General features: G+C 39.8%; 1 protein-coding gene across 9 annotated transcripts in view; it reads right to left on the minus strand.

Moving 5' to 3' along the window:
- Positions 1-15,292, minus strand: part of SHOC1 (shortage in chiasmata 1) — a 40,978-nt gene extending 25,686 nt beyond the window's left edge. The window contains exons 1-13 of one of the 9 annotated variants that reach the window (XM_081176064.1): positions 15,071-15,292; positions 13,152-13,224; positions 11,801-11,930; positions 11,113-11,200; positions 8,238-8,410; positions 7,428-7,608; positions 7,005-7,116; positions 5,621-5,717; positions 5,344-5,448; positions 3,391-3,780; positions 3,103-3,207; positions 1,822-2,211; positions 1,090-1,557 (exon numbers count right to left, since the gene is read on the minus strand). In XM_081176064.1, the coding sequence (XP_081032190.1) occupies positions 1,090-1,557; positions 1,822-2,211; positions 3,103-3,207; positions 3,391-3,780; positions 5,344-5,448; positions 5,621-5,717; positions 7,005-7,116; positions 7,428-7,608; positions 8,238-8,410; positions 11,113-11,200; positions 11,801-11,930; positions 13,152-13,196 (2,284 nt within the window). In that variant the 5' untranslated portion in view covers positions 13,197-13,224; positions 15,071-15,292. Of the gene's footprint in view, positions 1-1,089; positions 1,558-1,821; positions 2,212-3,102; positions 3,208-3,390; positions 3,781-5,343; positions 5,449-5,620; positions 5,718-7,004; positions 7,117-7,427; positions 7,609-8,237; positions 8,411-11,112; positions 11,201-11,800; positions 11,931-12,903; positions 12,925-13,151; positions 13,225-13,607; positions 13,722-13,888; positions 14,045-15,070 lie in introns of those variants that run through there. The other 8 variants (XM_081176067.1, XM_081176066.1, XM_081176068.1 and 5 more) reach the window with 8 other exon arrangements.
- Between the last annotated feature and the right edge of the window lie 370 nt (positions 15,293-15,662).

Consider the following 15,662-nt stretch of genomic DNA (forward strand, 5'->3'; position numbering starts at 1 on the left):
GCAAGAAGTCGTACAGGATAATATCAGAATAACTCTCATGGCTACTAGCCTGCCCCCACCCCCTAAAAGACTCTCAGAGATTGTAGTTTTGCTGGGGTACTGAGAATTTTGTTAGAGACCCCTAATTCCCCTGCCTCCAAATAGAACTAGAGCTTGAAGGGTTTCCTCTGGCGAGGGATTGGCTGTTTCGGTCTGTAGTGTAGATATGCCCTAAGTGGTATCTGCCTCCAATTACTGTATGTCTCTTTCTGAATATGCTGGCTCACACAGGCTATACCCAGATGTAGCTTTATTAGATAAAGGATGCTTAACTTTGCTAAGTTTGAATAAATGAAAATATTTTTAAAACTTGGAGGGGGAAAATGTAATTATTCTTGATTAGAAAGCTCAATTTTTACAGTGGCTTTTCAACCCAGGGCAACTTTTTTGGGAAAAGAGGAGCTAAAGTAAAAATAGAGAGTGTATGCTATGTAAAAATGCAATCCTTTCCAACTCAGAAGTACACCCCAGATAAGTGGCTATAGGATTGCTGCTTAATTATTTCTTCTTCTGTAGAAATATACTAACTTCTCAGTTGATGGAAAAGATGTAAAACCTAGAATTATGTCAAGTATGGCTTCTGTGAAAGAGCACTTTGGGTGCAATCCTATGCTACTTGGAAGGGCATCCCAGGGGTCACAGAACAGATCAGATCTGTCCATCGGAGAGAGAAAGAGCATTAGCATCAGAGAAGGTTGGGAGTCTCTCTCTCCCATTGGGACAGGTTGTCTGACCCTCCCAAAGGGAAAATGCCAGGAGGAGTCAGGCATCCTAAAGTCGCTGGGTCACTTGTCATGTTCCCAAGGCAGGTGAAAATTTAGAAACACTTCTGAGTGTGTCTAAGTCTGCCCCTCAGCCTTTTCTTCCCTTGGAAACAATGGGAAGGAAAGTTGTTAAAAAGTATTTTTGAATTCCAGAAACCAGTGGAGGAACATTCTCCCCACCTAATTTTGCTCTGCCATTAGAGCCTTGCAAGGTGTTGAATGAGGTGATTAAACCACCTTGGTCCCCCCTCCAGCCCAAAACCTTCAGATCACTGCCTTAAGCTACCTTCTGCTTGAATATCCACATTGTTTGGTTCCTCGTTTTGCATGATCATATGTTGAGACCTCAGCATGATAAAGTTGCTCAAAAGGTCAAAATCATCTCTACATTTCCTAGGCAGATCAAATCCATCAGGCATGTTATTTCCTAATGCATTCTTTGCGTCAGTAGATGCCTCCTTGTAACTGACAAGTTGGACTTGATCATTTTCTTCTTCTGGGTTTCCAAAATGCCCTGGTTTTCTTGTCTCAGTCTGCGGTTTCATTTTTCTGATTTTCTCAGTAGGTGCACTGTTGTCACCTACAGAAGATGTTGTGTGCTGTAGATCGACACCTGATGCTTGCTCCAAGAGCATTGGAAGAAGTCTCTCTTTCTTTTGAGGAGACAAACAAGAACCTTTTGTTCCACTACAATCAGGGACACTAGAAGACTCCATTCTATTGTTAGCAAAGGAACTTGTCTCTTCAAGGCATTCTAAAAAGAAGAATATATATATATATAAAGGTTTTCTCCGTGTTTCCCATATTTTGTATCTGTAACTCTATCCAGATGTTCATTCAACTGTGCTTCAACAACCAATGTAGGCAAGCACCAGCCCTGTACCCAACATCCCCATGGATGCCAGCCCTGTTGCCTGCTACTATCAACTACAAAACGTAAGACTGTCTATTAAGCCATTTTTTTTGTCATTTTATTCGGGGGGGGGGGGCAACACCTGACAAAATGCCCAATACTTACTGTCCATCTGAGAGGTAGACATTTTTGAGACCACTTCTACATTGGTATGAAGAACCTCGTCTCCAGCGCTTAAATCTGTGTTCAATTCTTCTAAAACACATGGTATGGCACAAGTTTCTGTTACATTAGTGCAGTCATCTTTTTCCAGGTGGCTGAACTCCAATATGTCTTCATGTGCAGACAGTGGACGCTCACTGCTTCCCCGGTGGGCGTCGGTTGTGGACCTTTGCTCTCTGCCTCCTTCCTGGCCAGCCAGACCCACATGGTCACCGGCCAAGGGGGAATTTCCCTTGGCCATCTCACCCATGGGGGTGTTACCTCCTTGCAAGTAGCCGGGTTGAAATTCTGTAGCTGAAAGCTGTTGACATTTAGGTACGGAAGTCTGATGCTCTGTGAAAAAGGGGAAAACATGCATTTCGCATTAATTCCTACAAGAGGAGAAAGGTATTAAGGGAAAGAATGCACATTTTAAAATAAAGGCAAAGGTATACAAAAACCATCTTTGCTGTGAGTCCTGGAAGACCTGCTCTCTCCCTTGCTAAGATCACTCTGCAGCAGGAACAAAAAATATCTGAGAACAATCACTATTTATAGTTACATTTATATGAAGCCTTAGAGTTCCACAGGCAGAGCTCCAGAGATTTCTAAATTACAATTCTCTGTCAACCCCCCTTCAGATATTCAGAATGCAAAAATACATGGTCTTCTAAGATACATGGTCTAGCACAAGTTTCTGTTAAATTAATGCAGTCATATTTATCCAGGTGGCTGAACACCAGACATTAAAAACTTCCTGGTACAGGACTGCCTTCAGATGTCTCCTAAAAGTCAGATAGTTGTTTATTTCCTTGACATTTGATGGGTGGATGTTCAACAGGGTGGGCACCACTACCGAGAAGGCCCTCTGCATGGTTCCCTGTAGCCTCACTTCTCACAGTGAGGAAACTGCCAGAAGGCCCTTGGAATTGGACCTCAGTGTCTGGGCTGAACGAAGGGGTGCAGGCGGTCCTTCAGATGTACTATAGATATAGGTATACTATAGATCAGGGATGTCCAACTTTGAAAACAAGTTTGTGAACACCTTTTACTTTCCTCCCTAAAAAAAAGCTCAACAACTTTGACCTGATCTCTCCCCCCCCCCCCCCAGGGTACATCACTGCCAGTTTTTTATTCTGTGAGAAGGTTGCAGTCTCTTGGGAGTTGGGCGTCCCTGTTATAGATCTATAGCTATTCTCCAAAATATCTCAGCCGTCTCAGATTTGCCTGTCTAGAAAGTCCTACCTGGCCTGCTGAGTTCCAGTACACTTCTGCTCTGACTGGCACAAAGTTCTTGTGGGGGACAAGATTCCAAATTCTCTGTCTCAGGAGTAATTTTCACTTCAAGGTCTGAAAAAGACATTATCATGAAATTGATAGAATTGTCTTTCTCTGTAGAATACAAAGAATGAAAATTGATTATTTTGTTTTTACTATCAACTACAAAACGTAAGACTGTCTATTAAGTCAATTTTTTTGTCATTTCATTCTGTGGGGGAAAAAACAACAGCTCACAAAATGCCCATTACTCACTGTCCATCTGAGAGGTAGACATTTTTGAGACCACTTCTACACTGGCATGAAGAACCTCGTCTCCAGTGCTTAAATCTGTGTTCAATTCTTCTAAAACACATGGTCTAGCACAAGTTTCTGTTAAATTAGTGCAGTCATCTTTTTCCAGGTGGCTGAACTCCAATATGTCTTCATGTGCAGACAATGGACGCTCACCGCTTCCCTGGTGGGCGTCAGTTGTGGATCTTTGCTCTCTGCCTCCTTTCTGGCCAGCCAGACCCACATGGTCACCAGCCAAGGGGGAATTTCCCTTGGCCGTCTCACCCATGGGGGTGTTACCTCCTTGCAAGTAGTCGGGTTGAAATTCTATACCTGAAAGCTGTTGACATTTAGGTACGGAAGTCTGATGCTCTGTGAAAAATGGGAAAACATGCATTTCGCATTAATTCCTACAAGAGGAGAATAATAATAATAATAATAATAATAATAATAATAATAATAATAATAATAAATTTTATTTATATCCCGCCCTCCCCAGCTGAAGCTGGGCTCAGGGCGGCTAACAATAAAATGATACAACATTCTAAAATCATTTCATTATAAAACTAATTCAAATCAAATTGATGGCAACCATTGGGCTAGAGTTCTGTGAAGATTGCCAAAGGAGGGAGTGAGGCTGTGCCCTAGCCAAAGGCCTGGTGGAACAGCTCTGTCTTGCAGGCCCTGCAGAAAGATGTCAAGTTCCGCAGGGCCCTAGTCTCTTGTGACAGAGCATTCCACCAGATCGGAGCCACAGCCAAAAAAGGTACTAAAGAAAAGAATGCACATTTTAAAATAAAGGCAAAGGTATATAAAAACCATCTTTGCTGTGAGTCCTGGAAGACCTGCTCTCTCCCTTGCAAAATCTGAAGAGAAGCTAAGATCACTCTGCAGCAGGAACAAAAAATATCTGAGAACAATCACTATTTATAGTTACATTTGATTTCTAAATTACATTTCTCTGTCAACCCTGCTTCAGATATTCAGAATGCAAAAATAAAAAAAGATAATAATAATAATATTTTTATTATTTATACCCTGCCAATCTGGCTGGGTTTTCCCAGCCACTCTGGGTGGCTTACAGCATATACAGTGGTGCCTCGCAAGACGAAAATAATTCGTTCTGCGAGTCTTTTCGTCTTGCGATGTTTTTCGTCTTGTGAAGCATGGTCCGTCGCAACTGCGCCTCTTCAAGAAAAAAGCGCAAGACGTTTTCGTCTTGCGAAGCAAGCCCATAGGGAAATTTGTCTAGCGAAGCAACGCAAAACCGAAAACCCTTTCTTCTAGCGAGTTTTTCGTCTTGCGGGGCACCACTGTACAGTGGTACCTCGGGATACAGACGCTTCAGGTTAAATACGCTTCTGGTTACAGACTCCAATAACCCAGAAATAGTACCTCAGGTTAAGAACTTTGCTTCAGGGTGAGAACAGAAATCATGCTCCGGTGGCGTGGCGGCAGCAGAAGGCCCCATTAGCTAAAGTGGTGCTTCAGCTTAAGAACAGTTTCAGGTTAAGAACGGACCTCCGGAACGAATTAAGTACTTAACCCGAGGTACCACTTATATAAAATTCTAAAACACAAACCATTAAAAACTTCCTGGTACAGGGCTGCCTTCAGATATCTTCTAAAAGTCAGTTGTTTATTTCCTTGACATTTGATGGGCACCACTACCGAGAAGGCCCTCTGCATGGTTCCCTGTAGCCTCACTTCTCACAGTGAGGAAACTGCCAGAAGGCCCTTGGAATTGGACCTCAGTGTTTGGGCTGAATGAAGGGGGTGCAGGCGGTCCTTCAGATGTACTATAGATATAGGTATAGTATAGATCAGGGATGTCACATTGCAGTCTCTTGGGAGTTGGACGTCCCTGTTATAGATCTATAGCTATTCTCCAAAATATCTCAGCCGTCTCAGATTTGCCTGTCTAGAAAGTCCTACCTGGCCTGCTGAGTTCCAGTACACTTCTGCTCTGACTGGCACAAAGTTCTTGTGGGGGACAAGATTCCAAATTCTCTGTCTCAGGAGTAATTTTCACCTCAAGGTCTGAAAAAGACATTATCATGAAATTGAAAGAATTGTCTTTCTCTGTAGAATACAAAGAATGAGAATTGATTATTTTGTTTTCACCAGTTAAAATGACCAGCAACAAAATAATGAAACTAGGCAATATCAAACCCAAGAACTAGGGCTAGAAGACCATTTTCTGTATCCTTACCTTCGCTGGTTATTTTAAGATTCTCATTTTCATTTCCTATAATTTCCTGAATTTCTGAAGAGATTAGCTCCAAGCATGTGAGATTCTCACTATTTGTCTAGATAGATTAAAAAAACCTGAAACAGTTATTTCATACATAATATTTCTCAAAGCAGCTTGGAGAGTTTTATATTTGAACTAGCAAAGTATTTTTAAAAGAATCTTGGATAAGTATAAAATTATTTAATAGTGTTATATAGTACCTCAATATAAAAGCATCATTTATTAGTTTTACCACAGAAGTAAAACAAATCTAATAGCCTCAGCACATAGATCTCAGTACCTTTAATGGGTGCCAATTGACCAGGAAAAGTGGCGTAGTCCAGGGGTAGAAAACCTTTCCTGGCCTGTAGCCCAGATCACTATTTCCTCATCCACTGGCAGGCAAAATATAACTGGTGGGTAGAATCACCTACTTGTTAATCATCTGACATCACTATGACATCAGGATATGCTCTCCTTTTAAGTCCCAATTGTCAAGAGCTCAAACAGGAATGCTGGGCTGCTTAAACTGAACTGGATGAGTGGGGATGAAATCTTGCTTGCTTTGGTTTGCGCGAGCCTTTTCCCTGTTGGGAACAGTCACATGCACCTAATGCAGGATTTAACCCCTCCCTTCAGCCTTGGACTGCAGGCCTAATCAGGGGTCCTAATTTGGCCTTCAAGGTCGTTTCCTCCCTAGCAACACCCACACATCCTACATCTCACACCATTTATGGCATCCCATATTGGCCAGGTAAAGACACAGCTGCAAACAATCTTAAAAGTCAACCTAGATTGTCCCTTAGCAAGTGGGACTTGTGCCTGCAGCTTTTAAATTTTAATCCAAATGCAAGCTCTGTTTGGATTAGGTAACTACAGAGTGTGGCCAACCCCCACCAAAACCAGGGCCTAATGTCAGTGCTGATCAGCTGAGACTTCATGCCCCACTGGGATTGGCTTCACTCCAGAGTTTCCAGTAGGCAACTGAGGAGTGTAGCTGATTCAACGCCACCTTAGGGATGAAGGAACACAGGATCCTATCCACCAGGATGAAAAAGTTCCTTACCTCTGCTTTATATGCTGTGAAGCTCAACATTATCACCAGCTTCTGGCTGCACACCGAGCTTTAGCATATGTGAGCACATAGGATTTTATAAACTACTCTTCTACTACTCTATCAATGCAACCTTTTTATTATCTAAGGTTAATGAAAGGCAGGCAGAAGCCATATATAAACAAGGTATCTTTGGAAGCATGGCAAATGACTTTAAAATAGTTTGCATGAGTAAATTTCAAAATCATTGCATAGCAGTTTGATAAGGATGATAAACACGCCATTGATTAAATAAAGTAACTTACATACCTCCTCATTCTTTAAGGAAATTTTACCAAAATTGTCCTGGTGTACTTTCTCTTTTGCTTCAGATTTCATATTCATTTCAGATGTCACATTCATTTTGAAAGCAAAACACTCTCTTTTAAAATCAAAGCACAAGTAAATGCCTTTTAGTTTTCTGTTTTACAACTAAATAACACATACACATTTCCCCCCTTACAAAACCAGATAAGCATGCAAAACCAGTTTGTTCTTGGCAGTTTTTATAAAAGTTGGTGAATTAAGGGTGGAAAGATCAATGAGATAAAATTAAGCTTATGTAAGTCAGAGCTTAGTTTAAAAAGATCAAAATCAGTAATAATAAAAATGTGCACAAAAATTATTTGTGGCCAGATATTAAGATATTAATCATGTATATCACCTATTGCACAACATCTAGTTACATAGTACCTGAAGATGTCCTCTTCCGTTATCTTATCTCCTTGAAAATTGAAATGGGGTTCCTGTACACTGAAAGGTTTCTGTACATGGAATTTGTTTATTCGGCTCAAGAGCATATGCGGGGTAGGTAGATGTTTAGCATATTGGGCTAAATAGTCCATCGAAACAAATTCATTTTCAATATAAAAACCTTTTTAGAAATGGAAATAAATATACAATAGTAAGTAATGAGATACCTTTGCAGATCAATTCATATTCTGAAAAGTGTCTTAGAAATCTATATCTCTCTATACTGCATTTGCACTAGTTCATCATTGCGAAGCCCCCATTGTAGGATTTGTAGCGCCACATCACATACCTGGATTTGCATAAAGTCAGAGTGCAGCCCCCACCAGAGACTTTTGACTGTCTCACCACAACCCTGGATTTGCATGAAATCAGGGCAGGGGAGGTGTGCAAAAGAGAAGGCAAGTTACACAACAGCAGTAGCTTTCGAGACAGGTAGCTCCACGGTTTTTTAGCCACATAGTAACTGATATATAACACATGGGCGAGCAGGTTCTCTGGCATGTGCAATTTTCACATTTCTGCAACAGATAGCACTGTATTGATAATTACCATATTTTTCCATGTATAAGACTAGGCTTTTCCCCTAAAAAATTAATGTCAAAAATTAGGGAGCACCTTATACTCTGGGCCATCTCTCCCCATTTTCTTAATCTGAGTCCCCCCAAAATAGGAGGCGTCTTATACATGGGGGCGTCTTATAGTCGAAAAAAACGCAGTATTTGAAATGTGAAGTACAGAATGCTCATTTACCTTCTTCCGGCTCTTCAAGTTCCACTGGAGCATATTTAGGATTTAAATAACTGTCTTCATTCTTCATAAGCACATAGGCATCTTCTATGTCAAAAGGCGAACCAGGATTTGAACTTGGAACAATTTCAATATCTTCATTATGGACATGGAAGAGAGTGCTTGAAGTGGGTTTCCTGAAAAGTGGAAAGTTAATACTTTCTTGTTGATGGAAAAATATATATACGGTATATCCATACTGATCAGCTACTATGGCCTGCTACAGAAGGGGCTGGGACCCAAACACTTGTCATGTGCTGCTGCACTAATCACATGTTCCATGTTGCAGCATAGTAATTTCACATAAGGTCACTTGGTCTTAACTAGTAGAAGGGGGGCTCTGATAGTCCTTCTGAGTACGCCAGGTATGGCCAAACTTGGCGCTCCAGCTGTTTTTGGACTACAACTCCCATCATCCCTAGCTAACAGGACCAGTGGTCAGGGATGGTGGGAATTGTAGTCCCAAAACAGCTGGAGGGCCAAGTTTGGCCACCACTGGCCTAGGCATTATCTCAATAGCCAAAAAAGCCTCTATCTAGAGACATACAGGAAAAACGACTGTAACCTTGTGCATGGTCACTTGTGATAATAAGACACCAATTATGGGGTTTTTCTGGTAGGCAGCAAGCTGATCAGTTGTCAAGAGGTCCTTGTTAGGTTCCTGCCTTGAGACATCCAGAAGGAGAGCTATCATAAATATAAGCTTTCCCTTTTTCTACTCAGGATATGGGAACCTGGTGGGAGGAGGAGAGGGCGGGCTGTCTGAAATACTTTGTGGTCACTGTTTCTTTTCTGCTGGGGCTAGAGGGAGAAAGGGGTCTCATCAGGACAAACTTGGGACTTTCACATCAACAGCTTGACTGTGTTTGCGAATAGCCGTGTGCAGTTGGAGACTGTTGCCAGTAGTACTCCAGTTTTGTTGGTTTTATTGTTTCCTTGCTGATCTGAAGGTCGAATCCTTGTGACGGGGTGAGCTCCCATTGCTCGGTCCCTGCTCCTGCCAACCTAGCAGTTCGAAAGCACATCAAAGTGCAAGTAGATAAATAGGTACCACTCTGGTGGGAAGGTAAACGGCGTTTCCGTGGGCTGCTCTGGTTCACCAGAAGTGGCTTAGTCATGCTGGCCAATAAAGCGAGATGAGCGCCGCAACCCCAGAGTCGGCCACGACTGGACCTAATGGTCAGGGGTCCCTTTACCTTATCTTACCGCTAGGGATGTTCCCATGGCCTTAGTCCAGAGAAAGGTGCAAGGGGGAAATAGTGGTTCCAGCTAGGATGTGTATTTCAGAGAAGGGTAAGATTTCCTATGTTCATGCATAGCACAGGCTTTTATTGCAACGACTGGATCATTCATTGAGGCTTGTGCTAGTAGAGACTGCAGGTGACACACAGCAAGAAGACAGAATTAAGTCATTGTCCATAGTTATTTTAAGGACATTAGACCAATGACAAATTGCTGAAGAGGAAAAATGTATGTGTCTCATAACCCCACAGCACAGAATGGGGCCACAGTAGTGATGACTTAATGTGCCTTTCTGCCTCTGCGTTTTCTAAATTAAGAATCTGATCTAAAGACTACGCCTCTTCCTTTTAAAGTTGCCCTCTTTTACTGACTTTGCCTGTTTCTATCACTGTATGTCTGAAACTTAATTTACTTGGCTCTCTGAGTAAACTCTTGGCTTTATAACAATAGTGTCAGCAGAAAGTCAATACAATCTCTAGAATTAACTAAATGCAGGAGACAAAAGGAACAAGGTCATCCTATGAAAAGCATTAACTGACTCTTATGTGAATGTTATAAAATAACATGTCTCTCATATATCAAACTAAAAGGTATCAACCTGAAGACATAAAAAGGCTTTTTCATGAATGACAAAGTTGGATAACCCCTAATGCACCTTTCTGTAATGTAATTTTAACATACTGATTAAGATTCTGTCCCCCATCTCAGAAAACTTCATTTCATTCATTAAATATATCTTCATTATATTTCACTGAACAAAGTCAACCTGTGGAATTGTTTTAAACTGTTTTAATGTTGTAATGTGCTCTAGGACATTAGGGTGAAGGGTGGGATAATAATAATAATAATAATAATAATAATAATAATAATAATAATAATAATAATAATAATAATAATAATGTTTACTTCTGTGGTGTCTCACTTTATTTTTTGGACTATACTATAACATAAGAGAATGTACATTGGTTTGGTTTGCTTTCTTTGTACAAAATTCTGTGGAAAACTTATGATATAAATTCTCGAGGAAAACAGTGCAAAGCAGCAAAACAGGATATAGTTCAGTCCTTATGCACATGAAGGACAGGACTGCAGGAAGACAAATGTGATGAACGAGGAGGAGGAGCCAACCTGGTTTATTTCTTCCTCACACTTCCTACTTTTATCTACCTCATCCTGCCTTCTGTGTGTGTGTGGAGGGGGTTGTTGTGGGGATTAAATGAGGAAGTGTAGAGCCATGTAGACCACCTTGAATTTCTTATTTCTGTTTTTAAAGCCCATGCATCCCATCTTAAACACATTTACAGTGGTACCTCAGGTTACATACGCTTCAGGTTACATACCCTTCAGGTTACAGACTCTGCTAACCCAGAAATAGTGCTTCAGGTTAAGAACTTTGCTTCAGGATGAGAACAGAAATCATGCTCCGGCGGCGCGGCAGCAGTGGGAGGCCCCATTAGCTAAAGTGGTGCTTCAGGTTAAGAAAAGTTTCAGGTTAAGTACAGACCTCCAGAACGAATTAAGTACTCAACCCGAGGTACCACTGTACTTGGATACAAGCACATCAACAACTACGTAATGATAAACGAAGAGGACTCACTCCTCCAAGAAGTCTTCTGTGCCAAGATATTTATTCCAGAGATCAAGCACAGGACGATCCATAGCAATTTGAGTGAGATCAGGTGTAACTACGGCAAAACAAAACAAAAATACTTAAGAAACAGTATGAAAATCATTGCGAAAAATCCTTGGTTTCTTGGTTCCAGTTTCTCAGTTCATATTCTGCTCTGGCCCTTTCCTTCAGTCACCTTGTTAATTGGACTCTTTACCCAATGGAACAATGCCCAGTCTTCAGCTTGCCCACAAACCTACCCCATCCCTAGGGCCTGTGTAAGATTTGCTTTAGGACAAACTTGGACTTTTCCCTCCACACACAGTAATTGGACTATAAACCTTATTTGAATAACTGGATTGATTGTGAATAGCATTCTGTGCCATTCAGTCAGCTAAATCAATCAGTGTTCACTCCCACAAATACAACACAATATGGGTATGATAGCTATTATGTCTATGGTGTGCGAACAATTATTTTGATCATCTGATTGTACTGAATTGCTGTGATCAGTCAAAAGGATGCTTAAAATGGCTAATGTATTTCTAACACAAGAAAGTTGTTCACATACATTTTGTAACTTTGCCAAGTTCTCATGATCCTTCTTTTTCATCTGTAGCTGATTGTTTAATTTTTTAAAAATTTAATTTAAATGTGAAAGCCAGATACAACATACCTCTTGTCCAGGGTCTCCTATATGTATCATCAGCCAAGTTTCTGTTATGACAATAATTTTTATCCTGATATAAACCAGGAGGGATGTGAATTGAGAACAATTCAAAGGAAAATCTCTGTCTAGCCACTTTCTGCACAAGAGAAATGTACGACATCATTATGAGTGCAACTACAGTATTCCACTTTTGCTCATATTAAGTAGTACCCTGCTTCCCAATTGGAACTATTCAGTGGTTTTATTTGGAGTTCATGCTATTTTCCCTAGTACACAGTCTCTTTACATGCATGCACATTTAAACTGATTAAAAACCCAACACCTACATTTTCAAATTTTACTTTCCTAAAACTCAAGCAAAGATTCACTGATTTAAATAGAAGAGACCTGAGCACATGCTAAACATTCCTACTGAATTTTATAGGGATTTCTTAACCTTAATTGGATTGTTTTACTCATTTCAAATCATTAAACACTGCAAAATGCTATAGTGGGGCACTGTAATAAAGCAATAGAAATGAAACATGTTAAAATAGGTTGAAAAGTTTTCAAAAACCACATCAGATGCTGCTGGCAAATCCATTCACTTATGCCAAGGAAGTTTTTAATGGTTGATGTTTTATTGTGTTTTTAATATTTTGTTGGGAGTCATGGAGTGTGGCTCTTGCAATATGGGCGGCATATTATTATTATTATTATTATTATTATTATTATTATTATTATTATTATTACAATCAACACCACTATGTGCACATTAAGAGTCAAATTAAGTGAATTATAAAACATATTAAACCACAAAAATGTATTCCTTTTGCAAAAATGGATTTTATGTGCACGCAAGAATCTATAAAAAATAATCAGTAAACTGCCTCCGACTGTTGGTTTTTTTCAGATAATTGTGTTATTTTTATGCCTTGACTCAAGCGTTAAAACCACATCCTAACCACTAGCAGGTGTAACTTAGTTCTACATCTGCTGAAGCATACAGATAATATATAAATTCAATAAAGAATAATAATAAGCCATATTTCAGTTGCAAGCTGCCCTATTAATGAGCGTTCTACCCACAAGCCATTCTAAATATAAGTATTAAGCAAGTCTGCGGTTACCTAGCCGCTGCAACCTTGCGACCTTTTGAAAAAGCAATATTTTTCTTCCTCACAGTATGAAATGTGAGCAGTTATTTGTTTGCCAGATTTTGTTCTATTTTTTTAAATCCATGCTGTCAAAATAAAATAAAAGTGAATCGAAACAGTCCAAATACTTGCTTTCTGTGACTTAACAAGTGGTCTTTATATTTAAATGCAGTTATCACACTACCCAGAGAGCAAAAAATGCCAAGCTTTAGCCATTGTACCTCATGTAAGTAGTCTATTGCATGGTACTTCAAGGCTGAAAACATGATGTTTTCTGGTCAAATGTTTGGCTGCCTGAAAGCAAAACAAAACAAGTCCAAGTCTTCAGACAGCTCTGATAGTGATGTTAATTGCTTACAATAATATTTCAGATATCACATAAATTTACTCAGAAAGACTTGTAATGAGAAATTTCCTATCTTTCTATATTTATTTAAATTTTGAGTCATTCTGTAATGAGTGTAATTAGAATTGGAAAACGTAAAAAATGCAAAGATATAAAGGTTAATTTTGAAAGCCATGAGGCGGGAGGGAAGGAAGTTGATAGGCTCTAAGAGCCAGGGCAGTATAGTGGATAACGACGATGTGAATGTATAATATTAAATGGAAAATAAACAAAAATTATATATATATATATATATATGGAAAGCAAAACAATTCCTTAAAGAACACGCAACGCTGCAATCTCCACCCCTGCGGCCTCCTTTTCTCAGAGCTGGATATTGGGTGCTGTGGACCCACAGAGGGTGCAGAGCTGAGGGGGTGCAAAATGGAGAAGAACCACAACCATTTTGGAGCGCCCAATGTCCGCCATATTGTAAAAGGTGACCAAAGTTCTCCTTTTCTCTTCTTGCACACGGGAACAAGAGCAGCGCTTCTCCCATCCCGTCCCCTGGATGACCGAATGAAATCTCCTTGTTCCGATTCGTATTACTGAGAGAAATAGTGGAGCGTATACCGTTTGCGATCTTTTGAAAAGGGACCTTCATATCATCGCCTCACCCCTTTTCTCCTTAGCACAAATGGGTGGGTGAATTTCCTCACAGCGAACGAATAAAAATTAGGCCCCAGCATGCTCTTTTTCTTTATTAACTAGTCAAAAAGGCCAACAGGGGGCTTCTGAGCCACCTTGAAGCCTCCCTCACACCAGGCAGGAACGTGTCGTCTCAAATTAAGTGGGATTTGAAAGCAGAAGCCATTTTATTTTTTTGACCGTAAGCTGGGAGCTCATCCACTTATCTGTTGCACCTGAGTTCAACCAGGTAAATGTTAGAGCCTGAAGGAAATTTCCCTCAGCAGAGGGATTTTTTCTTCTTCTTCTAGAAGGGGAAGAGGGATTTTGTTTATTATTATTATTATTATTATTATTATTATTATTATTATTATTATTATTATTATTATTATTATTATTATGTAAAAATTCTCAGGAAGCAACACAAGGTGGAAATGGCCTGGTCAAGACAGCTGGCCAATACTTGCCGACAGATTTACGTATTAGCTAAAAAAGCTATAGCTTAGGACTCCACTCCCTTGGGGCCCCCCAAAAAAAATTAAAGGGGGAGGGGAAACTGGATGTACATTTCCAAAATATAAGATAAAAAAACAAATAAAATAAAACCTACATACAGCAACAGTGTTTTGTGTTGTGTAGGCTCCTATGATGTAAGTAATGGGCCCCGCCTGCTTGTATTAACTGCAATTGCATTGTACAGGTTATAACACTTAATTCAATTTTAAAAGAGCTATTTATAATTATTAGTACTTTGCGCCATATATCACCTATTATTATTTCATGTTATAGCAAGTTTCTAGAAACTAGATTATGAGTCTTTGTAAACTGTGTTTCTAAAGGAACTTTTGTTATTGCCAAATGCCAGTGTGTTTGCATTATTAAGTTTGTCCTGAATAAAAAATCATTTTAAGTTAGTGCTTAATAATTATTTCACTATTAATATACTTCTTCTTAATTGTATTTCAGTTCAACAATTACTTTGATTAAATACATACTTTGTTATGTGCAAATGGCTTTAGATACCTATTATTAGGTCCATAAATTGCCATACAGCATATATTCAACACAAAAAACAGCGACAATTTGCTGTTGGCAAAGGACAGCTGGACATATAAAAGGCCCCATTACCTTCAGTAGTTTAGGGCCTCATCAAACCTAAATCCGGCCCTGCCTGCAGAGTGGTGCCAAAATGCTTTCTGAGTAAAAAAAAATTATTCTGTAGTCATATAATGCCAGAGGTTTGGCTTCTCTCTGTGCTCCTCAGCCAGTAGTCGCATTTCACATCATATGGCTTCTCTTAAAGGATCCTGGGAACTATCTGGCGAAGGACGCTGGGATTGTAGATCCATGAGGGGTAAACTACAGTTCCCAGGCCATGGTTTTTTTTGGGGGGGGGGTCAGAAAAGGTCAAGGAAAACCAGGCTGTTTTCACTTGATTTGGCAATGATCACTATTTAATGTTCCACACCAACTTGAAAATAATAGAGTATATTCTACTTTATTATATCCTTGTATCTCACCAGTATACTGATATTTCTGTTTTTTGAGAGTTGCATAGGAATCACTAATGTTTTTGCAGAAACAGCCTCCATTAAATGTTTGTGCTCTTTTAAACAAAATAGCCTCACCGTTAACTCTTTCTGTCTCTACACGAACACAGTTGGGAAAGGGGCTGGCTTCCACTGTAGCATTTATTATGATTTTAAAAGTAACCCCTCCA

This window comes from Podarcis bocagei (genome assembly GCF_964188305.1).
Source record: "Podarcis bocagei genome assembly, chromosome: 17".
In the NCBI taxonomy this organism is placed as follows: domain Eukaryota; kingdom Metazoa; phylum Chordata; class Lepidosauria; order Squamata; family Lacertidae; genus Podarcis; species Podarcis bocagei.